General features: G+C 40.6%; 2 protein-coding genes across 5 annotated transcripts in view; one reads left to right on the top strand and one right to left on the bottom strand.

The window, feature by feature from the left end:
* MTFR1L (mitochondrial fission regulator 1 like) overlaps window positions 1–27,808 on the top strand; it is a 44,045-nt gene that overhangs the window by 15,106 nt on the left and 1,131 nt on the right. For 3 of the 4 annotated variants that reach the window (XM_058718566.1, XM_058718565.1, XM_058718568.1), the window contains one exon: window positions 2,350–3,365. The exons of the other annotated variant lie outside the window; for it this stretch is intronic. In XM_058718566.1, the coding sequence (XP_058574549.1) occupies window positions 2,350–2,455 (106 nt within the window). In that variant the 3' untranslated portion in view covers window positions 2,456–3,365. Of the gene's footprint in view, window positions 1–2,349; window positions 3,366–27,808 lie in introns of those variants that run through there. 4 annotated transcript variants of the gene reach the window in all.
* AUNIP (aurora kinase A and ninein interacting protein) lies at window positions 2,957–26,084 on the bottom strand. Its single transcript, XM_058718558.1, has 4 exons — window positions 25,950–26,084; window positions 6,823–6,961; window positions 4,493–5,317; window positions 2,957–3,710 (listed from the first exon to the last, which is right to left on the bottom strand). Exons 1-4 carry the CDS (start codon window positions 26,025–26,027, stop codon window positions 3,676–3,678), a joined length of 1,077 nt encoding a protein of 358 aa, XP_058574541.1. The 5' UTR covers window positions 26,028–26,084; the 3' UTR covers window positions 2,957–3,675.

The following is a 27,808-nucleotide window of genomic DNA, read 5'->3' as shown; positions in this document are numbered from 1 at the left end:
AAATATCCATACTACCCAAAGCAGTCTACAGATTAATGCAATTGCTATAAAAATTCCAATGGCATTCTGCACAGAACTAGAACAAAGAATCCTAAAATTTGATTTGGAACCCCAAAGACCCCAAATAGCCAAAGCAATCTTGAGAAAGAAGAAGCTGAAGGCATCACACTCCCTGATTTCAAGCTCTATTACAAAGCTATAGTAAATAAAACAGTATGGTATTGGCATAAAAACAGAAACAGTTCAATGGAGCAGAACAGAGCCCATAAATAAACTCACACATATATGGTCACTTTACAACAAAGGATCCAGGAACATACAGTGGGGAAAAGACAGTCTCTTCCATAAATGGTGCTGGGAAAACTGGATAGCTACATACAAACAAATGAAACTCAACCACTATCTTAACACCACATGCAAAACTTAACTCAAAATGTATTAAAGACTTGAATGTAAGACCTGAAACCATAAAACTCCTAGAAGAAAACACAGGCATGTGGACGTAGGACATAGGTTATGGCAATGATCTTTTCAACTGGACACCAAGAGTAAAAGCAAAAATAAACAAATGGGGCTGTATCAAAAAAGCTTCTGCACAACAAAGGAAACCATCAGCAAAATGAAAGGGCAGACTATTGAATGTGAGAAAATATTTGCAAATCATATATCCAATAAGGGTTAATATCCAAAATATATGAAGAACTACAACTTAATAGCAAAAAACAAGTAAAAAGACCAAAAACCCAGTCTGATTAAAAAATAGGCAGAGGGGATGCCTGGCTGACTCAGTCGGTGGGTTGTGACTTCGAGCCCCAGGCTGGGTGTAGAGATTACTTACTTTACTGAATGAATGAATGAATGAATGACAGAGAACTGCAATAGACATGTTTCCAAAGACCTGCAGATGACCAATAGGCACATGAATAGATGCTTAACATCACTAATCATCAGGGAAATGCAAATCAAAACCACAATGTACCTCACACCTGTTAGAATGGCCATTATCAAAAAAATAAGTGTTGGCAAGGATGTGGAGAAAAGGAAACCCTTGTGACTGGGTAGGAATGTAAACTGGTGCATACACCATGAGAAACAGTATGGAGGTTAGTCAAAAAAATTAAATAGAACTACCATATGATCCAGCAATTCTACTTCTGGTATTATCAGAAAACAAAAACACTTAAGATGTATGCACCCCCATATTCACTGCAACATTATTTACAAAAAGCAAGATAGGGAAACAGCCTATCATCAATGGATGAGTGGATAAAGAAATTGTGGTACAAATACACAGTGCAATATTATTCAGCCACTAAGAAAGAATGAAGTCTTGCTATATCCAACAATATGATGCCTTGAGGTCATTATGCTAAGTGAAACAAGCCAGACTGAGAAAGAAAAATACTGTATGATAGCTTATATGTGAGTCTAAATTAAAAAATAAAACAAAAAACAAGCCTATAGATAAAAGAACAGACTAGTGCCTGCCAGAGACTGCAGTGGAGATGGGAGAACTAGGTGAAAGGTGTCAAAAGGTAAAAAAAAAAAAAAAAAAAACTTTTTAATTAAAAAAGACGATTGTGGTGTGTCTGGGCGTCTCAGTCAGTTAAGCCTCTGACTGTTGATTTCAGTTCAGGTCATGATCCCAGAGTCATGGGATCAAGCCCTGCATCAAGCTCTGTGCTGATTATGGAGCCTGCTTAAGATTCTCCCCCCACCCCCCGCCCCTCTCCCCTGCTCACATGCACATGCGCGTGCACTCTGAATAAATTTAAAAAGATTGTACCTATAGCTGACAATGTATTATATGCTTAGAAATTTGTTAAGAGCGTAGATCTCTTAAGAGTGTTCTTTCCAATTAAAAAAAAATCTAAGAGCTCCCCTGATGAACAGATAGGGTAGTAGGAAATCTTCAGCACACCTTTTCTGTAGAATAAAAGAATAGCCAAGAGTCAAGAATCCCTTCCCCTGCAGAAATGCTACAAAGAAAAGACACCAAAAGGTGGGAGAAGCTTAGCGATCATAGACCAGCTCTACCAGGTTGATAGTCCTTTACTTTGCCCACATTCTATAGCCATTTCAGGAAATAGTAAAGCATTCTAGTTAAGAAACCAGCCAGCTTGGTTTTGGATTCTGGATTTGCTACTTAACTAGCTGAGTATCTAGTGACTGGCAAACTGTATAATCCTGTGTGTGCTTCAGTTTCCTCATCTGAAAAAAAGGATTATAATAGCACCAACTTTGTACGATTGTTGTGAGGACTGAATGAGATAATATATTCAAAGACACAGAACACTACCTGAGACAGAGCAAGTACTTAATAAATCTAAGTTATGATTTTGTCTGTAGGAGCCGGAGTTTACTAAAGGAGGAAGACCCTGCCGTCCTAATCTCTGAGGTCCTAAGGAGGAAGTTTGCCCTGAAGGAAGAAGATATTAGCAGAAAGGGAAACTGACAGAACTCAGCTCTGCAAATTCAGTCTCATGCTCCTGGAATTCCTTCAATAGCTGCCTTCCTCACCACAGACCTTTCTGCCTCACAGTTAGAAATCTTTTTGCAAAGGTCTTGCGGAAATCTAGAGCTTGGACTGAAAGAGAAAAGTTGGATTATGCTTCCTTTGCTTCGAACCTTAGCAGAAGCTAAGGCATGTTTTGCACTGAGACACTTGTTACAGGTAAATGCATAGGTTGGAATGTCTCAGTCTAAAGGATGAGATAGAAGTTTGGCTTTTCCTGCCTCTGTGTGAAAATCAGTTCTAAGTGAATGGCTTATTACTTCACTGCATTAGACCCCATAACTGGTCTCACCGGACACTTTGTGCCCAGCTATTACTCTCAGCGGCTTCCTTGTAGCAGAGCAGGGCTGAGGGGAGGGGGGCTGTATTTGTATGTGTTGACAGGGCAAGGAAAATCTTATGCTGCTCCATCATAAATGGACACCAGTGCCCAGCAACCCCCCTCTCCTCCTTCCCAGTCCAACACCTAGATATAGAGGGTCACACCTCTGGACCAGCTGACACTTGGGCTGCTGCTGGGAAGCCTGGGCTGCTTTTTTCTTAAATATATTTTGTAATACTCTACAACCAGATCTACCCTCCCAGGCCCTGGGCCCTCACGGGTTCCACCGATTGAAAATGCTTTCTCTTCCGTGGACTTTAGTTTAAGCCTAGTAGGAAAGAGAAATGGGGAGGAGAGAAGAGTACCATCCTTCTTCCAGGCCCTTGACTGCTCCTTTGCGTTGGGCCAAGGTTTGTACCTACCACACCATGCATGACTCAGACGCCCTCGGGTCCCTTTCTCTACGGTATGTATCCTGTGTGTGTGTGGGTTGAAGCACTACCTGACATTAAATGAAGGATATGGAGAGATACTGCACCTGCTCTTTGTCTCTGGCTTGTGACCCCTTGCATCCCCCATGGGTATAGGATTCCTGTTGATTTTAAGGTATGTGAAGTTTCGTAAAAAGAGGCTTCCCCTCTTTTCTTATAAAGTCCGGCCTATATAAAAACAAAAAAACACTTCTGTAGGGAGCCTCTTGTCCCCTTCTGTAGGGATTTTACCCAAACTCTTAAAGTAGTTCCATCTTACAGCTTGCACACTTGCCCCCTAGGGGCTGTTTAAGCCTCTTAAGGTAGCATACCTGCAACATGGGAAACTGCCACCTAGTGGATAACATCTACGCTAGAACACCCAGCGTGTTCAGGTGAGACCCTGTCAGTGACAGAGCATATATTATTAAAAAGTTGCTTTTCCAGAAATAAAGCGGTAATGTTTTAATTACCATCAGAGTCAGCTTATAGAGTCATTTATTTGGATTCGTAGTTTTACAAAGGGAGTTCCCTCATACCTTGTAAAAGAGTGGTATCACATCTAGATTGTTATATAGCTCAGGCTATTTTAAGGGAGATGTTTAAACACAGTATAAGTCTTCAAAATGCTGTAAAATCCCCACAAAAATAAGTAGAAAGCAGAATGCTGGTGGTTTTTCTTAAATCTCTCTATCCTCTCTGACCCCATACATCTGGGCCCAGGAGATTTGCCTTATCACCTCAAAAAGGTGTCAGGAATAATGGTCCCATGGTTGAGTGGGTAAGCTAACAGCCAGAGATTAGAAGAACACCCATCCGTAAGAAGCGCTGTTCCAGTCAGGCATCTGAAAGGGCACAGAGGTGGCTCTGCAGGCTGAGTAGGGACTCTTCAGTGGAGGGATAAGTACCTGCCCTGCCTCCTCATTGCTCATCAGAGACTTGCACAAGTTTACCAGCCACCTCTTCCTCAGGGAAAGGCACCATCATACCGCCTCAACAAGTGGCCCCATTTGCTTTATTTACACCAAGAAAATGCTCAATTATAACGTCATCCCTTGCCTCCCTCCCACCCACACTCCCAACCCCCCCACCCCAATATTTTCCTACAGCTCTGTCATTTCGAGGTACTTTTAGAACAAAACCGTCATAAAGACATTTAGACTTGATGCCTGATAACCTGATTACCTTCTGAGTCCTGGGTAAAGAGCAAATCAGGCTGCAGATTTAACTGAGTGGGCCTCTCCTGGCACTGAGCCCAACGGCTGCTAGAAAACTGTCCTAAGCCCCGATTCTGGTTGTTGGTTACATCTTGGAAAGGAGCTCTAGAGTTGTGGGCAATGACTCGCTGGCCCTGAGAATCCTCAGTAAAAAGCTGACTCCAAGAGTCCTTGTCATTCTTTTCACTGTCCCAAGAAAATACAGGGATAGGACAAGGGCTTTGTTTCACTGAGTGTGTGTTTTCCCCATTCCAGGAATCCCTGTATGTTTGAAGGAGGATCGGGGTCTGTCTGGTTTCTTTTGCAGACACCTTTTCTAATGGAGTCTTGTCCAAGGGCTCATGGCCCTTGCCCCGAGGTGGTTTAATGGGTCTCTCCACACCCTGATAGTTCTTTTTCTTAGATCCATGAAGCCATTCCCTTTTCCAGGAAGAGTCTTTCTCTTCCTCCTTTTTGTCCAGTGAGCGAGAACCTTCCAAGTTCTTGGTGAAGGAACAAGATGGAGAGGCTTTACTCTTTCCAGCACAGACTAAGGTGTCAGGCTGGAGCAAAGACAGCACAGTCAAAAATGGTGTTCCCATCCTGTGGTGGCCAGAATCCTGGAGGGGCTGTGGAGAAAGTCCGGCTTCCTGGGTGTCTGCAGGGGTTGAAGTGGCTAATGGGGGTGCCATGCAATCATCCCCTAAGCCCTGGATCAAATGGTCTAGCTGGGTTACATCATTCTTAGACTCTTTGTTGGTCTGACTTTCTATAGGAGATGAAACATTCCTCTGGTCACCACCAATTGTCCTTCCTAGTAAGACAGACATGAGCAAATATTACTCTGCAGGAAAACTCTGCCCTGAGCAGGATTTAGCTGTTTTTTTTGTTTTTTGTTTTTTTTTTTTTTTAATCAGTATCAGCTACTATCACTACCTAGTGCAGGGGTCTCAGACTTGTCACACACCTTTATAGCTGGTCTTCCTGCTTTTAATCTCTACTTTCTCCAAAATGATCTTTCTAAAACACAGTCCTCATATTCTGCTGCTCAAATATATGGATGCTTCCAGTGATCTACCTAACAGAGTCAAACATGCTAGCTATGCTCAGACCACACAGCCTACTTTTCTGGCTGTGTTTTCATACGTGGGGTTTGTTTAACAGGGCACATCAACTTTGCTTTTGTTTTTTATTTAACATGGTTTCTGCTAAACAGTGATTTTGGCTAAATATATATTCCTCAATATCATCCTTTGAGAAGTATGTGAAACACAGTTTTCACTGGTGACAACTGCACTGGTGACAGTGCAAAGAACATTAAATGCCCCGCTCTGCAAACATTTCATGGGAAAGGGAGTAAAGACCATTAGGATGCTAAGTCAAGCAGTAGGAAGGACAATAAAAAGAAACTGCTAATGTTCAGCCTGTCCCTTTGATCAGGCATGGAATGGATCCTGTTCTGCCTTGATGAATTACATGGAATCCTCCTGCCCATTATACCAAGATCTAATTACAAACAAAGCTGAATGATTTCCTCTTTCTCCAACAGGAATCATAGGGCAGAAACCATGTTTTGTGAAAGATTTCTCAACGTTGCCTAAGAATTTAATAGATTATAGAACATGCCAGAATTTTGAAATAGGAAGCATCCTTGAAGAAAATCAGCCCTTGTTACTTAAAGCAAAAAGTTGCTTATTTTAAGTTATTGTTTGGGGCAGGAAGAGTGAATTTAAGATTTATGCAATGCAATCCTGGGAATCAAAAGAGTTAAAGCTCTCCCAGCACCCTTCATCCGGCAGACACCCTGCTCGGTAAGCCCCAGCCTGCTCTGAGGTAGCGTATCCTCTGAAAAGGGACACGTAAGCAAAGAACTACCAAAGGATGATGAGACACAAGCAACTTTATGCCAACCTTTCTAAGAAAAACACATCTTTGACTAATTTGAGAAGCTTTATACAGAAACACCTACTATTAAATAATAGACTGTTCACTGTGGCCAATCCAAGACCTAACTAATGGTAGGTCAGCTCCCCTGCACACCCCAACTCCCAAAGTATACCTTTCTCCTCACTGCTCTGTCAGGAAGTACAAATATTTAATATTAGACTGAGTTAACCAGAAAGAAAATGTTTGTAAAAGCACGTATATATTGCTTTGCAGAAGGGGAGGTTTTGTTGTGTTTTATAACACAACCTCTTCTAATAAGTCACTAAGTTTAACACAAAGCACTAGTGTCACCACTTCTCATAAACGTTGCAGCAGAGGAGAGTGCACGCATTCCTTTCTGCTCCCTGGGTATTCCCAGGCGGGTCACCATACCTGGCTGCAAGGTGAAGAAGGAAGCGATGCTGGTCTGCCGAATGCCTGTAGGTGGAATTCTTTGAGTAAAGGAAATCTTCGCCTTTTTTTCTCCAGGAAAAAGGGTTAGCATTTTGGTGTTTGGCTTCATTACGTGTGTCTGAGAAGGGGGAGAAAAAGAACAATAAAACCTATTAATATCAAAACAGGTGCCAGATGGGAGAGATTCAACAAACACCAGTGATCCTCACAGAACCCTACTGGACCCTTTGGACTCCACCCTATCCTAGTCTCTGGGTAGTTTTTTCTGTGTACATCATCTACCATTTCCTGCCATACTGATGGTATTTTTCTCAGCAAATCACATATTCCAACTATAGCCCAATCTTTCTGCTTCCCCACGGAAATCAGGCTGACTGAACAGGATTTGTTGAAGTGATTTCAGGGATGACACTCTCTCTTATATTTAAAGATAATGATTCTACATTAGCAGCAGTGGACACATATCTAGTGGTTTTCAAATAGCCACATATGGTTAAGAGCATGGCTCCACAGTCACACAGCTTGGGTTCAAATCAATCCCAATTCTGCCACCGCTACTTATTAACTGTGTGATGTTCTGCAAGTTGTTTAATCTAGGTCTCATTCTCGTGTGTGAAATGGGGACAGTAAAGTACCTATCCCATAGGGTTGTTACGAGGATTTGGTGAGTCAATTCACGTAAAAGGCTTACACACAGTTCCTGGGATTCATATTAGTTGGTTATTACCAGAAGGAAAAGCAATGAAACAGCTAGTCTTACACACTTTCAGCCCCTTTATACTTTACAGTATGAATTAGAAGATGTACCATAGAGATTTGGGAAGTTTTGTCAACTAACTATAAATCTAACCTCATCTTTATTTAGTGTGATTTGGTTTTGTTTCCACTTGCTGGTTAAGAAATGCCTGAGAAGTAACCTGAGAACAGAGCTATACTCAATTCAGTTTGGTGTGAAAACCAAAGAAGAAATGGCATTTGCCAACATTCATGCTACAAATTGGAGATAGGTCTGAAACTTGAACCCAAATTATTAATTCTAGCCAAAGCTGACTTCATTTTTACATTTGGAAACTAAAATGTACTTTAACTGGTGAAAAAAGAAGGAACTCCTTGATATAAAACTCATACTTTGACTTGCAGTACTGGCTTGGAACTTTCCCTTCCACTATACAAAACTAGAAAACTGGATAAGATACATAAGACAACTGATTTTAGACGGTGGACAACAGGTATTGCATTGGATTGTGAGCCCTGAGAGAAGAAAAACAAATGAGGTGAGCCCTATGATGACCCTAGCTTTCTTCCTGGAATCACCTGTCGATTAATTAAATATATGGAGACTGGAATTTGGAGAAACTGAGGTGGCCACTCCTCCTAAGTTGTGAAGTCCCTCACCTTGAACTTCGGAAGAATTTTGTGACTGACCAATAAAGTATGATAGAAATAACACTACATGGTTTACAAAACTAGGTCATAAAAATGTCATGCACTTCTGTCTTGCTTTCCTGAAATGCTCACTCTTGGAACCTGGCCACCATGCTATGAGGAAGCCCAAGTAGGCACATCACTCTCTAAATGTTATGAGACACATCCTAGATATGGGAAATAGTGAGATAGAATGCAAACAAGTATTTTAGCACCTATATGCTAGGGACTGGGAATATACTGATGCACAAAAATATACAGACTGTTTCTGCCCTGGTAAAGCTTACAGCTTATGGGGGAAAAAAGACTAATAATATACAGTTATTTAAATGACTTGCAAGAATGCCAAGTCCTGCATACACCACAGAAATACAAAGGATTGTAAGAATATTATGAAAAATTATATGCCAACAAATCAGACAACCTAGAAGAAATGGATAAATTCCTAGAAACCTACAACCTCCCAAAACTGAATCAGGAAGAAGTAGAAAATTTGAACAGATGGATTACCGCAATGAATTGAATCAGTAATCAAAAAACTCCCAACAAACAAAAGTCCAGGACCAGACGGCTTCACAGGTGAATTCTACCAAACACTTAAAGGAGAGTTAATACCTATTCTTCTCAAATGATTCCCAAAAATTGAAGAGGAAGGAAAACTTCCAAATTCATTCTATGAAGCCAGCATTATCCTGTTATCAAAACCAGATAAAGGCACTACTACAAAAGGAGACAACTATAGGCCAATATCTCTGATAAACACAGATGCATAAATCCTCAACAAAATATTAGCAAACCAAATCCAACAATACACTTAAAAAAAATCATTCACCACAATCAAGTGGGATTTATTCCTGGGATACAGGGTGGTTCAATATTCACATATCAATCAATATGATATATATCACATCAATAAGAAAAAGGATAAAAACCATATGATCATTTCGATGGGGTGCCTGGGTGGCTTAGTGGATTAAGTGTCCGATTCTTGATTTCGGCTCAGGTCACGATCTTGTGGTTCGTGAGTTTCGAGCCTGCATTGGACTCTGTGCTGATGGTGCAGTCTGCTTGGGATTCTCTCTCTCTTCCCCTCCCCTGCTCATGCTGTTTCTCTCAAAATAAACTTTAAAACAAAATGATTTCAATAGATGCAGAAAAAGCATTTGACAAAGTACCACATGTATTCATTATAAAAACTCTCAACAAGGTAGGTTTAGAGAAAACATACCTCAACATAATAAAGACCATATGAAAAACCCACAGCTAACATCATGCTCAATGGTGAAAAAGTGACAGCTTTTCCCCTAAGATCAGGAACAAGACAAGTGTCCACTCTTACCACTTTTATTCAACATAGTATTGGAAGTCCTAGCTTCAAAAATCAGACAAAAAAAAAAAAAAAAAAAAAGAATAAATGGCATCCAAATTGGTAAAGAAGAAATAAAACTTTCACTATTGGCAGGTGACATGATACTATATATAGAAAACCCTAAGGATCCCACCAAAAAAACTACTACAACTGATAAATGATTTCAGTAAGGTTACAGGATACAAAATCAATGTGCAAAATCCGTTGCATTTCTACACACTAATAATGAAGCAGCAGAAAGAGAAATTAAGAAAACAATCCCATTTACAACTGCACCAAAAATAATAAAATACCTAAGAATAAACAACCAAGGAGGCAAAAGACCTGTACTCTCAAAACTATAAAACACTGATGGGGGCACGTGGGTGGCTCAGTTGGTTAAGGTTAAGCATCTGACTCTGGGTTTCAACTCAGGTCATGATCTTATGATTCGTGAGTTCAAGCCCCCTGTCAGGCTCTGTGCTGACAATGCAGAGGCTGCTTGGGATTCTCTCTCTCTCTCCCTCTCTCTCTGCCCTTGCCCTGCTCATGCTCTCTCTAAAGAAATAAATAAATGTAAACAAAACAAAAAAAACAACACTGATGAAATAAAGATGACACAAATGAAAAAAATATTCCATGCTCATAGATTAGAGGGACAACTATTGATAAAATGTCCATACTACCCAAAGCAATCTAAATATTTAACGCAATTCCTATCAAAATACCAACAATATTTTTCCACAGAACTAAAACAATCCTAAAATTTGTACAGAACCACAAAAGACCCTGAATACCCAAAGCAATCTTGAAAAAGAAAAACAGAGCTGGAGGTATCACAGTTCCAGATTTCAAGTTATACTACAAAGCTGCAGTAATCAAAACAGCATGGTACAGGCACAAAAATAGACACACAGATCAACAGAATGAAATAGAAAGCCCGGAAATAAATCCACAATTATATAGTCAATTAATCTTCAACAAAGGAGGCAAGAACATGCAATAGGAAAAAGTCTCTTTAACAAATGGTGTTAGGAAAACTGGACAGCTACATGCAAAAGAATGAAAATGAGGGGTGCCTGGTGGCTCAGTCGGTTAAGTGTCTGACTTCAGCTCAGGCCATGATCTCACAGTTTGTGAGTTTGAGCCCCGCATCAGGCTTCATGCTGACAGTGCAGGGCCTGCTTGGGATTCTCTCTCTCTCTCTCTCTCTCTCTCTCTCTCTGCCCCCCTCTCTGCCCTTCCCCTACTCATGCTCTGTCAAAATAATAAACTTAAAAAAAAAAAAAAAGAAAATGGACCACTTTATTACACCCTACACAAAAATAAACTAAAAATGGATTGGATTAAGGATCTAAATGTGAGGCCTGAAACCATAAAAATCCTAGAAGAGATCACAGGCAATAATTTCTCTGATAGCAGCTGTAATATTTTTCTAGATGTCTCCTGAGGCAAGGGAAACAAAAGCAGAGCAAAAATAAACTATGGGGACGACATCCAAATAAAAAGCTTCTGCACAGCAAAGGAAACTATCAACAAAACTAAAAGACAACCTACCGAAGGGGAGAAGGTATTTGTAAATGATATATACAATAAAGGGTTAATATCCAAAGTATATAAAGTACTTATATGACTCAACACCAAAAAAAAAAAAAAAACAAACAAAAACAAAAAAACAAAAAACCCTCAAATAATCCAATTAAAAAATGGGCAGAAGACACGAACAGACATTTCTCCAAAGATATACAGATGGCCAACAGACATGAAAAGATGCTCATCATCACTCATCATCAGGGAAATGCAAATCAAAACTAATGCCATATCACACCTGTCAGAATGGCTAAAATAAAAAACAAGAAACAACAGGTGCTAGCAAGGATGTGGAGAAAAAGGAACCCCTGTACACCTTGGGAGTGCAAACTGGTACAGCCACTGTGGAAAACAGAATGAAGGCTCTTTCAAAAATTAAAAATAGCCAAAATATGGAAGCAGGCTAAGTGTCCACTGACAGACGAATGGATAAAAAAGATGTGATATATATATATATGGAATAGAATATTATTCAGCCATAAAAAAGAATGAAATCTTGCCATTTGCAACATGGATGGACCTAGAGTGTAACACTAAGCAAAATCAGTCAGAGAAAGACAAATATCACATAATTTCACTCATGTGGAAGAAACAAAACAAATGAACAAAGGAAAAAAGGACAAACCAAAAAACAAACTCTTAACTATAGAGAACAAACAGGTGGTTACCAGAGGGGAGGCAGGTGGGATGCTGGGTGAAGGGCTGAAGAGTACACTGATCTTGATGAGCATGGAGTAATAATACATGAGATACTAAGTCACCGAAACTAATTTAACACTGTTAACTATACTGGAATTAAAGTTTTTAAAAAATACTAAGTCCTATAGAGAAGGCTTACGGAAACTACACATTATGTTGAATACCTGAAACTAATTTAACACTGTATGTTAACTCTACTGGAACTTTTTTTTTTTAAATACAAAGTCCTATAAAGCAGACTTATAGAAACTACACATTACCATATAACAGTAAGACCTCAATTAGCAAAACATCTTGGAATAAAGCTTTTCACCAAGTTGGCCATCTTAGCAGGAATAGAACATTCTTTCCTCAGGTCAGAGCAGTATCAGGAGTGACAATGTCCCCACAGTTATAACTCCCTTACAAGACTTATGGCTTTAAGGAACTATGTTTATCTCAGTGAAATGAGTGAGCACAGGTCATCTGGAACTGAGGGGACCCAGGTACAGTCCTTTAGTTCATTATCCTTACCTCAAAATAGATCCAACCCTTGTGTGTATATTACACAGTGTAAGAAAGCCTGTCTTAAAAGGCACAGGGTTCGTACAGGACCAAACACGTTGGTAAGCCACAGCCTAGGTATTAACAATTCTTACCCTGTAAGAATGCCTCAAAGAATCTAACTTCAAGAAATACATTCCCTCCAACCCAAAGCATCTCTAGTCCTTTGGCATTATCACATTCATGGTCCCATTGAGTTTTCTTCTTTCAGAGTGGTAGGAGTAACTGACTTCCTACAACCACGGAGGCCCTGCTATTGCTATCACAAGGATCCCCTGGGATGTATTTCTACAGAGAACAATGTTTCTTTTGGCTGCAAATCACCTCAAAAGTATGGCCTTTTCTTAAAGACAACTCTATTATCAAAGCAGATCTGGGATCATATAATTCACCCTTCTAACTATTGGAAGATGTTTGTGCTTCCATGGCATTGAAGTTCAGTTTAGACCTCGTTCTATTTTTCTCTTCCAATAATTTATCTGCAAGTCTGTCTTAAAGTTCTGCTTTCAAACCAATTTAATTCCCCTTTTTTATGATTCATATGGCCTTCAGGTCTAGTATATACTTTGATCCAACTTACTTTTTTCATTGTGGTCACTGGTCTTGAATTTATGTATGAAATCTCATTACCCTTATATACTGATAGCTTTGAAAAAATACGAACACACGTGTTTCTTTTTGCCCTACTTCTTCTTTTATGCTTGAGATCCCATACTCCTCTCTTCCCACTTCTCCAAGTCCCCCCTCCTCCTCAGTCTCTCACAGAAAACCTTTTCCAATCAGTCACTGTCACACCTTATCAAGTCACGCTGAAAGTGATGCTAGCTAATAAGGACACCCAAAAGAGGACTGTTTAAGGGGTCTGACCCAGAAAAGCTGCCAAGATTCCCATCATCTCCAACATAAATGAGCTTGGTTGAATGAATAATAATAAAGTATTCATTCAAAACTTGCTTTAAGCTCTCCAAACCTGTGAAACAAATAACACATTATCCTAGTTCAGATATCATAAACTCTTGCCTAGTCCTAGACTATTACAATAGTTTCTTAACTGGTCAGGCCCTCATTCAATACCTGTTTCAATGAGTCCCCCACCCAATATCTAGACTAATCTTCTTGTAGTATAACTGTCAGCATACCATCTTGCTCAAACTCTATCAATCATTTCTCTACTACCTTGTAGCATAAAGTACCAACTCTCAGACCGCACACATCAATGATTCCAGTTTACCTTTTTCTCCATTACCAAAACCTCTGTGTATACTGTAGCATAATACTTACCTACATGCCAGTTCCTATTATGGCCTCCACCTTGCTCATTTCTGTGCCTCACACAGAAGGGCCTTTTTCACACCCAAGTCTGAAATGCTACATATACTTCAGTTTAGCCCCAAGCATTCCTGATTCCAACAACCAGAGGTGATCTCTTCCCCTTACAAACTTGGCATTTCAAGACTTACCTAACAAAATCCTGGTATCAAAATTTGATTCACATACTTTTTTTCTGTCCTCCACAGAACTAGCTTAATGCACAGAGTGAGCACTTAATTCAGTAAATATTTTAGGAAGAAAGTGGGTATATAGGAAGGAAACATTCTGGTTATGTTTTATATATGTAACTACTCGTTACATTTTCAACATCAACAAAGCTCTCAGAAAACATTAAGCCTTTTCCAATACTGTGATCAAAGCCAAGGTGAGCTCCTGTCACTGTAATTGGTGTCACCCATAGGTCCAGAGCACAGACTGGATGAGAAGTACACCCATGGAAAACTAAAGGTTTTCCTCCCAAAATAATCTAACAATACAAAATCTGTTACAAGAATCTTTTTTTTTTTAATTTTTTTTAAAATGTTTTTATTTATTTTTGAGACAGAGAGAGACAGAGCATGAGCGGGGGAGGGTCAGAGAGAGAGGGAGACACAGAATCGGAAACAGGCTCCAGGCTCTGAGCTGTCAGCACAGAGCCCGACGCGGGGCTCGAACTCACGGACCGCGAGATCATGACCTGAGCCGAAGTCGGCCGCTTAACCGACTGAGCCACCCAGGCGCCCCAGAAGAATCTTCTCTGGAACCACCCGGCACTGATTTTTCATCTAAACCTAATGACTTCAACAGGGGTAACAGCAAAAAGCAATTTCTTTTAAGTGTCACAACTCCTAAACTGAAGACCTGATATGTCTACATCCATTAGCATTACTAAGTCTCATAAAAAGGGTACTTCTTGCTAATGAGATTTTTCTCACTTAAAGAATGTCCCGCATGCCAGATCATTATATTACGGTGTTTTCATACACATGCCATCAATGTTGCCCTAATAAGACTATGTACTGAAGGTCTGTTTAAGCTTCCTGATTTTAACTACTTCCAGTACAGCAATGGCCAAATGTGGCCCTCTCAATAGCAGAGATGATGGTCCCATGTGAAAAGAAGAGCACTGTGTTCACTTAAATTGGAAAGCAGGTGCCTTAAATAAAATGCAATGGAGTAGAAACCCCCACTCTGGAACAAATCTTCAAGTCCCCCTGGAAGGTGTCAACTTTGTGAAAAGAATTACTGTGTATGTACACAATATATATACAGTTGACCCTTGAACAATGTGAGGGTTAAGGTCACCAACCCTCCCACACAGTTGAAAATCCACACACAACTTTCGACTCCCCCAAAAACTTAACTACTAATAGCCTACTGTTGACCAAAAGCCTTGTTGATAACATAGTCAACCAACACATTACATTATATGTATGTACATACATTATATGTATTCTTACAATAAAGTAAGCTAGAGAAAAGAAAATATTAAAGAAAATCATAAGGAACAGAAAATACATTTACAGGACTGTACTGTATTTATCCAAAAAAAATCTGCAAATAGACCCGCGCAGTTCAAACTGTGTTGTTCAAGTCTCAACTGTACATACAGCCAGCCCATGTTATATCTATTCTCCCCATTTCCAAACACTATTTCAAGACTTTTTTTTTTTTTTTTTACTTTTTTCTCTACAATCATCTACTTACTCCGGTCCCAATTTCTGGCTCCTAAATGTAAACAGAACTAACGGGAAAATGCAAAGGTCCTTTAAAAAAGGAGAGATGCCAAGGGCTGCAGATAACTGGACAAAACCCACAGTTTAAAAACATTTAAGAGACTTCCCAACTCCTACCAAGCCCACATTTAGGTCCTTCTTTTTTTTTTTTTTCTTTGTAGTGTTTATTTATTGCTGAGAGAGAGCTAACTGAAGTAGGGGTAGGGGTATGTGGGCAGAGAAAGAGGCAGAGAGAATCCCAAGCAGATTCTGAGTTGTCAGTGCAGAGCCCAAAGAGGGGCTTAAACCTACAAACTGTGAGATGACGACCCAAGCTGGAACCAAGAGGCAGACACTCAACCGAGCCACCCAGGCGTCCCATGGGTCCTTCTTGAGCATAACCATGTTTTAAATATATCCATAGAACGCAATTATCCGCCAAAAATAACAATTTAAACTTATACTATTCTGAATTAGGCCCTTGTCATCTCTTGCCTAAATTTCTGCACTATTCTCCAAATTCCTCTAACCTTTCAGTGTACCACTTACTTTCATGTAAGTACAACTGGGCTAATCTTGGAGACTATTATGTCAAATGCCTTCCATGAATTTCCCACCACATGGTACCATTTACCCTCCTAATCTCACCTTCAACTCCCCTACATTTTTAATAGCTTTTTAACAACTATATAACAGATATATAATCTTTTTAACAGAGATATAATCCACATACCATAAAACTCACCTACTTAAGTGTACAGTTAAGTGTTTTTTAATAGAGTTGTATAAACATCACCACTATCTAATTTTAGAACATTTTTCATTGTACCCATTAGCAGTCATTCCCCATTCCCACCCCACCCTAGCCCCAGGAAACACTGACTTACTTTTTTGTATCTAGAGATTTGTCTATTCCGGACCTTTCATACATCATACAACAGCTGGTCTTTTGTGACTGGCTTCTTTCACTGAGTGTGTTTTGGAGGTTCATCCAGCTTGTAGCAGGTGTATGAACTTTAGTCCCTTTTTATTGCCAAATAATATTCCATTGTTTGGACATACCCTTTTATCTATCCATTCATCATTGTCAGGCAACTGGGCTGTTTTAATTCTTTAGCTATTACAAGAAATGTTGCTACAAACATTCAAACATTCACTCATCGGTGTATGAGTTTTTTGTGAAAATATCTTTTCATATCTCGGGTATACACATAAAGGCAGAAGTGCCAGGTCATACGTTGAACGTATAGGTAACTACGTTGAACGTTTTGAGAACTGCCGAACCGTCCTGCAAACTGCCTCTACCGTTTTATACGCGCACCAGCAATGTATGGGGGTTCCAGTTTCTCCAAGTTGCTAACAACTTGGTATTCTCTTTTTGATTATAGCCATTCTAGTGGGTGCCAAGTGGTATCTCCTTGTGGTTTTGATTTGCATTTCCCTAGTGACTAATGATATCGACTGTCTTTCCAAGTGTATATCTGAATAGACCTATAACAAGTAAAGAGATTAAATTAGTAACTTAAAAACTTCTTGCAAAGAAAAGTCCACTGTGTGCCACCTGAATTGGCTGAGAATTGTCAAAACCGGCAAGTTTAGGCTCCTCTTTGTTTAAGAGGCTTCCTTTAGCTCCTGTCTCTCCTCTGACACTTTGCTATAACCAGCAAGAAGAAACGAGGTAACACCTTCAGTACTGCCTAGAAATCTCCTTAGCTGCATCACATCACCCAGTTCCTTGGGTACGTTCTCCACCTTCCACCTCACTACAGCCAACAGTAGTTGTAATAAACCTCCTGTCACTACGTAACAAGGATCCCCTTTCCTCTAATTTCCAGTAACATTATTTCACTTTCCTTTAAACCCTCACCCACAGCTTCCTCAAAGACCATCCTAGTTCTTTTTTTTTTTTTTTTTTTTTTTTTTTTTTTTTTTTAATTTTTGGGACAGAGAGAGACATAGCATGAACGGGGGAGGGCCAGAGAGAGGGAGACACAGAATCGGAAACAGGCTCCAGGCTCTGAGCCATCAGCCCAGAGCCTGACGCGGGGCTCGAACTCACGGACCGCGAGATCGTGACCTGGCTGAAGTCGGACGCTTAACCGACTGCGCCACCCAGGCGCCCCATACCATCCTAGTTCTAAAAGCAGTTTTTAAAAGCTCTTCCAGCTTTCACTAGCACTCCCTTCAAAGTCCTTCCAGCTGCCACCCACTGCCGCATTCCAAAGCCACTCCCCCATTTTCGGTTTTTGTTAGGCGGCACTCCACTGCCAGAACCAAAATCTGTATTAGCTTTCTACTGCTGCATTAACACACTGCCACAACACTTAGCAGCTTAAAACAACATTTATTATCTCACAACTTCTGTGCATCAGGAATTTGAGAGCAGCCTATCTGGGTGGTTCTGGCTCACAATCTCATAAGGTTGCATTTAAGATATCAACCAGGACAGCAATATACACTTTCAAGGTGGCTCACTCACACAACTGTTGGCAAACACAGTAAAGTTCCTCTATAAAGCTGCCTGCATATCCGCACAACATGACAGCTGACTTCCCCTAAAGAGACAATGAGGCTGAAGCTGCAATGCTATTTATGACCTAGCCTCAGAATTCTAACATTAACACGTCCATCACATTCTAGTCATCAGAGTCACTAAGCACAGCCCACATGTGGGGGGTTGCTTAATCTCCACCTTTTAAAGGAAGGCATATCAAAGAATTTGTGGACATATTTTTAAACCACCACTCCTTCACCCACAATAAAAAATAATCTCGTCTTTCTCTAAATGCTTAGAATTTCCTTGCACCTCTAAGGCACTTATAGCCTGTCTGACAGTTATGTGTGTACCTAACATATCCCATGCTGCCAGGATTGGAACCATCTTATCCACCTTTTTATCATCTGAGGACACCTTACACATGATGAAAAAACACACTGGACCAAGAGTCAGAAGACCTGGAATCGAGCCTTAGAGCTGCACTTACTCTGATGTGATCTTGAGCAAATTTCTAGCCTAACTTCAATTTCTTCGTCTGCAAATGGAGATCATCTCACCTCCCTCACAAAGCTTACTGAGAAAGTTAGGTCAAACAATACATGTAAAGAAGTTTTACAAAACATAAGCCATTACATAAAGATCACACTGATAAACATTTACTAAGTTACATTTACAGACCCTTATCAGTATTATAGTACTGACCCTAATATAGTGTTGCTACGATGGATTTCAGTATTATTATTATTAAGCCTGTTCAGTTTCAGTGAAATACTTTTCTCCTCTATTTTTTCTTTTTTTCTTTTTTTTTTTTTTTTTTTTTTTTTGGTTAAACACTTTGACATTTTACTAGAGGGCTCCAGGCCATCTTTGCTCTAAAAAGCTCAACGTCCTCCCACTTATCTTCTCATCAGAGTGAGAAAAATAGAATCAGCAACTATAACTGTATCTAAAAGGTTTTATCTAAAAGCTCAGACGGATTAGTTCATTCACTCAATCAGTTTTTACTGAGTACCTACTACGTGCCACTGTTTGAAGGACTGTCCAATGCAACTTTCATTCTAGTAGAGGAAAATAATAAATGAACAAGTAAATATGTAGTATTGTAGTATATCTGATGGTAAAAGGGCTACAGAGAAAAATAAAACAAGACTAAGGTGTTAGGGAGTATGGGGAGTAGAGGCTAAGTGAAAGGCATTTTTATGGTGGTTAAGAAGTAGACTCAATGTTACGTTGACATCCAAACAAATGAAAGAGCAGAGCCATGTGGCATTTTAATCCCTATGTATTTGAAGTGAGGTGTATAAAAGTCCCTGCAGAGATACGCTTGGTTGGAAGGCCAGTATGACTAGAGCAGAGTGAGGCAGAGAAAAGGAGATGAGGTCTAACATGTGAGAGGGAGCCTGCTTGGGATTCTCTCTCTCTCTCTGCCCCTCTTCTCCACCCACCCTGTCTCTCTCTTTCTCTCTCTCGAATAGATAAAATAAAACATAAAACATAAAAAATATTTAAAATGTGTGAGAGGACATACAAGGCCAAATCGTCCCTTGCAAGCCTCAGAGATTCCAGGTTTTACCAAAGATAGGAAACCACTAGATGGTTAAAATTAACAGTGAGCAAAGGGTCACTCTCATTCTGACTCGGGCAGCAGTGGTAGAAAGAGTAGGAAATTATGAGATTATAAACACAGTTGAAGGCAGAATCCAGAGGATTTGCTGATGGACTGAGTGTTAGTAAAGCCGCACAGTGGCATTCAGCGTTCTGCCAAGGCTGGCCAAGAAACAAACCACTGATGCCTCAGCCAAGATTTCTGACAGCTTCACATTTCCGTCTCCTTAGTTAGGCCCACTTCTCCTTCTCTGCTGCATGTATTTCAAGGGTAAGAAACCTTCTGCATTATAGGTGAAGAAATAGAAATTATTTTTGAGTTGTAATGACTTTTTTTTTTTTTTTACATTTATTTATTTTTGAGAGACAGAGCATGAGCTGGGGAGGGGCAGAGAGACAGGGAGACACAGAATCCGAAGCAGGCTCCAGGCCCTGTCAGCACAGAGCCGGACACGGGGCTCGAACTCACAAACCGTGAGATCATGACCTGAGCCGAGGTCAGACGCTTAACCAACTGAGCCACCCAGGTGCCCCAATATAATGACATTTTGAATATAGTACACCTAAGAGACAGCAAATACACAAAACACATATTGAATCTTCTTACTTCTTTATTGTGTAGAAAAATCTCTTAGAAATATTCCTCAATATTTTAATATAGAGGTAGCAAAGTTAAAATACAAAATCTAAAAACCATGTAAACAAGATGGCCTTTTCAAAAACTCATACTAAAACTCATGTCTCACATGGAAAGTTCTCCCATCATGTATTTAATGAAAGATGAACAGCAGAAAAATGTTTGACATCATCTCATTTGTGGGGAAAATAGATATATTTATTTATATACATAGAAAATGTCTCAAAGGATACCAAATTGTTAAAAGTAGCTACCACCAATGAAGCTTTTTACTCTTTTGTTTTGTGTATTTTTGTTTTTTTACTGAATACAATTCTATACTTATTTTTTTTTTACAAACATATATTACTCTCAAATTAAAAAAAAAAAAAAACTGAAATGAAAACAAATACAGTAGCCTCCATACCAAGGCCTAGGGAATGAGGCTGAGCCTGCCATGCCTGCGGAACCAGGAGAGAAGCAAACTCACTCCAAACTCATCGGTATCTATCTTCCAGCCAGACTACAAACCACCCCAGTAGTCTCCCCAAAATAACAGACAGTTATGTTTAGAGATCAAGTGGGAAGGGGCATGTTTTGTAAAACACTTGGCCACTAGCAACTGCCTTAATGCCTGACATTAAAACTCAAATGTGTGCCTATTTGATAGCTGCTTTAGGAAAAGGCAGGTTTCTACATCCTGTGAAAGGGAATCTTTAGTACTTTGCTCTGGGCTGGAAGTCTTAAAAAGTTAGAGGAAAAGGAACTAGTCAGAGAACCAAAGTTTTCAACAAAATTTAATAGAAAATTTTAGGGACGCCTGGGTGGCTCCTTTGGTTGAGTGTCTGACTCTTGATTTCGGCTCAGGTCATGATCTCACAGCCATGAGATGGAGCCCTGTGTTGGGCTCCTGCGCTGGGCTGGGCATGGAGCCTACTTAAGATTCTCTCTCTCCCTCTACCCCTCCCCTGCTCACGCGTGTGCTCTCTAAAAAACAAAACTTTTAACACACATTTCTCTCCACACACATGCACAAGAAAAGGCCATGGGAGTACATGGGGAGAAGGCAGCTCACTGTCTGTGAGCCAAGAAGAAAGTCCTTACCAGAACTCGACCAAGCCGGCACCCTGATCTTGGGCTTCCAGCTTCCAGAATTGTGAGAGAATGAATTCTGTTGTTTAAGCCACTCAGTCAACAGTAGTTCGTTATGGCAGCCTGAGTAGACTAAGGCACACTACTGCATGCGATGGATACTATTCCATATCATGGAATACTAGTCTTTAAAAAGAATAAAGCAGCTCTTTGTGAATGCATATGAAATGATACGTAAGATGCAACAAGTCAGAAAAAGCAAGTTGCAGAACAATGTAGAATATGCTACTTATAAGAAGGAATAGATATTGTATTTGCTCGTACATATACAGAATATCTCTGGAAGGATACACAAGAAAGTTGTGGCCTCTGAGATGGGTCAAGGATGGTTAAAAGTATTAGGTAGATATTTCACTGCATATCCCATACATTTTAAATCATTACCAGACAAATTGTATTACCTACCCCAAATATGTTTTTTTAAGATTTTTTAGAAAGAGAGAGAGAGTGTGGGCACATGCAAGTGAAGGAGGGGCAAAAGAGAGGGAGAGAGATGATCCGAAGCAGGCTCTGTGCTGACAGAGAGCCCGATGCAGGGCTCAAACTCACAAGTGGTGAGATCATGACCTAAGCCAAAGTCAGACTCTTAACCAACTGAGGCACCTAGGCACCGCTACTGCCCCCCCACCGGAAAAACATTTTCAAGTAAAAAAAAAAAATTTTTTTTAAGGAACAGGTGGTTTGTTATTTCTCAAAAAAGGACTTTAATGGAGGCACCTGGGTGGCTCAGTCGGTTAAGTATCCAACTTCAGGTCAGGTCATGATCTCACGGTTCATGAGTTCAAGCGCCACACTGGGCTCTGTGCTGACAGCTCAGAGCCAGGAGCCTGCTTCGGATTCCGTGTCTCCCTCTCTCTCTGTCCCTCCTCCACTCACACTCTGTTTCTCTCTCTCAAAAATTAATAAACATAAAAACAATTATTTTTAATGACTTTAGGGGCGCCTGGGTGGCTCAGTCAGTTAAGCATCCAACTCTTGACTTCCACTAAGGTCATGATCTCACATTAGTGAGATGGAGCCTCACGTAAGGCTCTGAGCTAACACTATGGAGCTTGCTTGGTATTTTCTCTCTCCCTTTCTCTCTGCCCCTCCCCTGCTCACACTCTCTCTCTAAATAAATAAATAAACAAAGAAACGGTTTTTAAAAATGATTTTAGAGGCACCTGGGTGGCTCCGTCAGTTAAGCATCTGACTTCAGCTCAGGTTGTGATCTCTCGGTTTGTAGATCTGAGTCCTGTGTCGGGCTCTGTGCTGACAGCTCAGGAGCCTGGAGCCTGCTTTGGATTCTGCATCTCCCTCTGTCTCTGCCCCTTCCCCACCTGTTTGCATTCTGTCTCTCAAATATAAATAAATAAACATTAACATAAATAAGAATAAAAAATGACTTGAGTTGTAAGACACTTTTTAACAGTCGTCAATTACTTTGTTCAGGAGATTGTAGCCACTGTAGGGGAGCAAAATTTGCCACCTGAAAATGTGTCCCTTTGGCATATGTATTAGTTTAGGCTGATTACTTTAAAAAAATTTTTTTATGTTTTGTTTTGTTTTTGAGAGAGAGACAGCGTGTGAGTTGGGGAGGGGCAGAGAGAGGGAGACACAGAATCCAAAGCAGGCTCCAGGCTCTGAGCTGTCAGCACAGAGCCCAAGGCAGGGCTCGAACCCGTGAACCGTGAGATCATGACCTGAGCCGAAGTCAGACGCTCAACCAATTAAGCCACCTAGGTGGCCCTAGACTGATTACTTTTTTGTTGTTGTTGTTTATTTATTTTTGTGAGAGAGAGATAGAGCATAAGTGGGGGAGGGTCAGAGACAGGGGGAGATACAGAATCAGAAGCAGGTTCTAGGCTCCAAGCTGTAAGCACAGGTCCTAACACAGGGCTTCAACCCACAAACTGTGAGATCATGACCTGACTGAAGTCGGACATCCAAACGAATGAGCTACCCAGGCACCCCTACAGGTGCATTTCTATACACTAATAAGGAGCTATCAGAAAGAGAAATTAAGAAAACAGTTGCATCCATTTACAGTTGCATCAAAAAGAAAAAAAATACCCAGGAATAAATTTAACCAAAGAGATAAAAAGACCTGTATTCTGAAGACTGTAGGACATGGATAAAAGAAATTGAAAATGATAATAAGTGGAAAAATCGTGCTCAGGGACTGGAAGAATTAATATTGTTAAAATATCCATACTACCCCAAACAATCTACAAATCCAATACAAGCCATCAAAATACGATTTTTCACAAAACTAAAACAAATAATTCTAAAATTTGTATGGAACCCCAAATAGACAAAGCAATCTTGAGAAAGAAGATCAAAGTTATAAATATCATGCTTCCTGATTTCAAACTATACTACAAAGCTATAGTAAAACAGTACGGTACTGACACAAAGACACATACATAGGTCAATGGACTAGACAGCCCATAAATAAACCCGCAAGTATATGGTCCATTAACCTACTACAAAGGAGGCAAGAATATACAATGGGGAAAAGACAGTCTCTTCAATAAATGGTGCTGGGGAAACTGGACAGCCACATGCAAAAGAATGAAACTGGACCGCTATCTTAACACCATATATAAAAATAAATTCAAAATGGATTAAGACCTTAATGTTAAGACCTGAAACCAGAAGACTGCTAGAATGAAAGGCAATAAGCTCTTTGACGCCCATATTAGCAGCAGTTCTTTGGACCTGAATCCTCAGGCAAGGACAACAAAAGCTAAAATAAACACAGGGGATTACGCTGAACTAAAATGCTTTTGCAGAGGAAACCATCAACAAAACAAAAAGGCGACCCACTGAATGGGAGAAGATATTTACAAATCACACATTCAGTAAGAGGTTAACATCCAAAATAAAGAACTGACACCACTTAGCATAAAAAAAAAAAAAAGATTAAAAAGTGGGCAGATTTGAAAAGATATTTTTCCAAAGAAGACATACAGATGGCCAAGAGACACTCCTGAAAAGGTGCTCCACGTCACTAACCATCAGGGAAATGTAAATCAAAGCCCCAGTGAGACATTACTTCACCCCTGTTAGAATGGCTAGTATCAAAAAGATAGAAAATAACAAGTATTGGAGAGGATGTGGAGAAAAGGGAACCCTCATACACTGTGCTGGGAACACAGACTGGGGCAGCTACTATGGAAAACAATATGGAGGTTCTTCAAAAAATTAAAAATAAGGCACCTGGGTGGCTTAGTCAGTTAAGCAACCTCCGCTCAGGTCAAGATCTCACAGTTTGTGGGTTGGAGCCCCATGGAATCCTCTGTCCCCCCCTCTCTCTGCCCCTTCACTGCTTGCACTCACATTCTCTTAAAAATAAACATTAAAAAAAAAAAAAAGCAAAAAAAAAAAATTGAAACTAGAATTACCATATGCTCCAATAATTCCACTTCTGGGTATTTACCTGAAGAAAATGAAAACACCAGTTGGAAGAGATACATGCACCCCTATATTCATTGCAGTATTATTTACAACAGCCAAGATATGGATGCAACCCAAGTATCCATCGATAAACAAACATAAAGAAGATGTGATAATACCTACAATGAAATATTACTCAGCCATCAAGAATGAAACCCTGGGGCGCCTGGGTGGCTCAGTCAGCTGAGCATATGACTCTTGATTTCGGCTTAGGTCATGATCTCACAGTCCTGACTTGGGTTTGTGACTTTGAGCCCCACATCTAGCTCTGCGCTGACAGCACAGAGCCTGCTTGAGATTCTCTACCCTCTCCGTTGGCCCCTCCCCCGTTTGCGGGTGCTCTCTCAAAATAAATAAAGCTTTTAAAAAAAGGAAAAAAAATGAAATCCTGACATACAGCATGGATGGACCTAAAGGGTATTACACTAAGTGAAATAAGCTAGACAGAAAAAGACAAATAGGTCTGACTCCACTCATATGTGGAATCTAAATAACAAAAGAACAAACAAAACCGAAACAGCTACACAGGTATAAGAAACAAACTATTCGTTACCAGAGGGGGGAGGCGCTGGGAGCCGGCGAAACAGGTGAAGGGGATTGAAACAGGTGAAGGGGATTAAGTCACAAACTTCCGATTATAAAATAAGTCATGGGAGGTCAAGTACAGCGAAGGGACTATAGTCAATAACACTGTAGTAACTTTGTAGTTACAATAATATCGTAGTAACTGCATGGTGACCACAGCAACTAGACTTATCGTGGGGATCACTTCTTAATGTGTAAATATTGAATCACTATGATGTACACCTGTTAACTACCAGGATATTGAATGTCAAGCATACTTCTACCCAAAAAACAAACAAAAAAACAACACTCCTCGGAGCACATTTTCTGTCCACCCTCCCCCCACACCTGGAAGCCTCGCAGTCCCAGTCTCTTCCTGACCCATCCACAGCCTGCCTGCCTTCCCCCCCCCCCCCCGCCCCATTCCTCTCCACTCTTCCCAAACCCCATTTTTCACCCTTCTTTAGGCTCCAGTCCCTCTCGCCTCTGAATTCCCAAAGCCGTTCCTTTCTTGGTCCCCGACTTTACCTCCATCACCTCCCCTCTCACGCCTCCAGGTCCCTAACCCCTCCCCCAACACCCTCCCGCGCGCCCACGACCCACCTGCACTTTCCGCCTCTTCAGGGCTGCCGCGTCCAGCCACACGCCGCAGGCCTCCTCCTCCGGGCCTCTCCGCCTCATGGCCGCCGCGGACACCCAGCCCACAGGACGCGTGGCCCTCGCCGCGGGTCCCGCGACCTCAGGGAAGGGCTATAACGGCCGCCGCCAGCGTTCGGATCTCGCGCCAACCAGGACGTGGCCGCCGGCGCAGGCACCGCCCCGGCGCGCGCCCCGCCCTGCCCCCAAGCCCCGCCCCTTTCCTTAACGCCCGCCGGAGGCTTTAACCGTGGGTTCGCTCCTTGCCCTTTACTGAGGCCTTCACGTCACTTGTGACGGGTCTTCTGACTCTAGAGTCGCTTTCCCGCGACTGTGCTGTGTCAACGCGTTCGCGACACTGCATAAGGAATATATGCTTATATGCTTTTTGCTGTGTTGGTTGCACTTTTTAAAAAATTTTTAAATGTTTACTTGTGACAGACAGTGAGCCGGCGGGGGAGGGGCAGAGAGAGGGGAGACACACACAGAATGTGAAGCAGGCTCCAGGCTCTGAGCATAGAGCTTGATGGGGGGTCCGAACCCACCAACTGTGAGATCATGACCTGAGCCCGAGTCCCACCGCGCTTAACGCACTGAGCCACCCAGGCGCCCCTAGTTGCACTTTCTTGCTGTAAATGTAACTTCCCCGGGGCTCTGGGTTTTGAGTCTCAGTAACCAAACACTCGAGTTTATGAATTACTCTTGAAAGTGAAAAAAAGATCTAAGCGTAACTATGAGACCACATGGGAGAGGATTTAGAAAATGGGAAGAAAAATGAAAGCTACAAGTTTGGAGTCCCAGGCCCATCAGCTCCCAGTCCTGCCTTCACAGCTCATGTGTGACCTTGGATTTTTTTTTTTTTTTAATTTTTTTTTTCAACGTTTTTTATTTATTTTTGGGACAGAGAGAGACAGAGCATGAACGGGGGAGGGGCAGAGAGAGAGGGAGACACAGAATCGGAAACAGGCTCCAGGCTCCGAGCCATCAGCCCAGAGCCTGACGCGGGGCTCGAACTCACGGACCGAGAGATCGTGACCTGGCTGAAGTCGGACGCTTAACCGACTGCGCCACCCAGGCGCCCCTGTGACCTTGGATTTTAAAGAGGATCAAGTGAGGTAACATTTGTGAAACTACTTTGCAAATTCTGAAAGCCCCTCAGAAATGCAGAAGTGCTGGCATCCCACTCATCCATTCCATCCCTAATCACGTGTCCCATAGATGTTCTTTATATATGTATATATATAAATTATATACATATATACATACTATATGTATATAATTATATATAAATATATATATAAATCATATACAAAAAATTATATAAATTTATATATATTATATATAAATTATATATAAATTATATACATATAAAAATATATAACCATATAATAAATATATAAATATATAAATTATATACATATAATATATATATAATATATACATATTATATGTATATAATTATATGTGTATAAATTATATATACATATTATATATTATATTATGTATACATATATATGTATATATATAATATATAATAGGATATAATATATATAATAGGATATCCTATTATATATCCACTATGTGTGTGTGTGTGTATACATATCGGGAGAATGATATTTCTTATTCATTTGGGCTTTTTAAAATTATCTGTACTTCCTAATTTGCCTTCACTGTACATATAAAATCCTCCTTGATTGAAGGAAAGACCAAAAAATGAAGTCCTTGTCAAATTATAAAGTGGGATTATGTTCCTTTATCTTCTCAAACATATTTAGTAATAAAACTGCGCTCCCTTCCTTGCCAAAAAGAAAAGTTCATACATATAG

The sequence above is a fragment of the Neofelis nebulosa genome, chromosome 2 (assembly GCF_028018385.1).
Source record: "Neofelis nebulosa isolate mNeoNeb1 chromosome 2, mNeoNeb1.pri, whole genome shotgun sequence".
Lineage (NCBI taxonomy): Eukaryota > Metazoa > Chordata > Mammalia > Carnivora > Felidae > Neofelis > Neofelis nebulosa.
The sequence above is the reverse complement of the archived record's forward strand: the minus strand, read 5'-3'. Positions and strand labels throughout refer to the sequence as shown.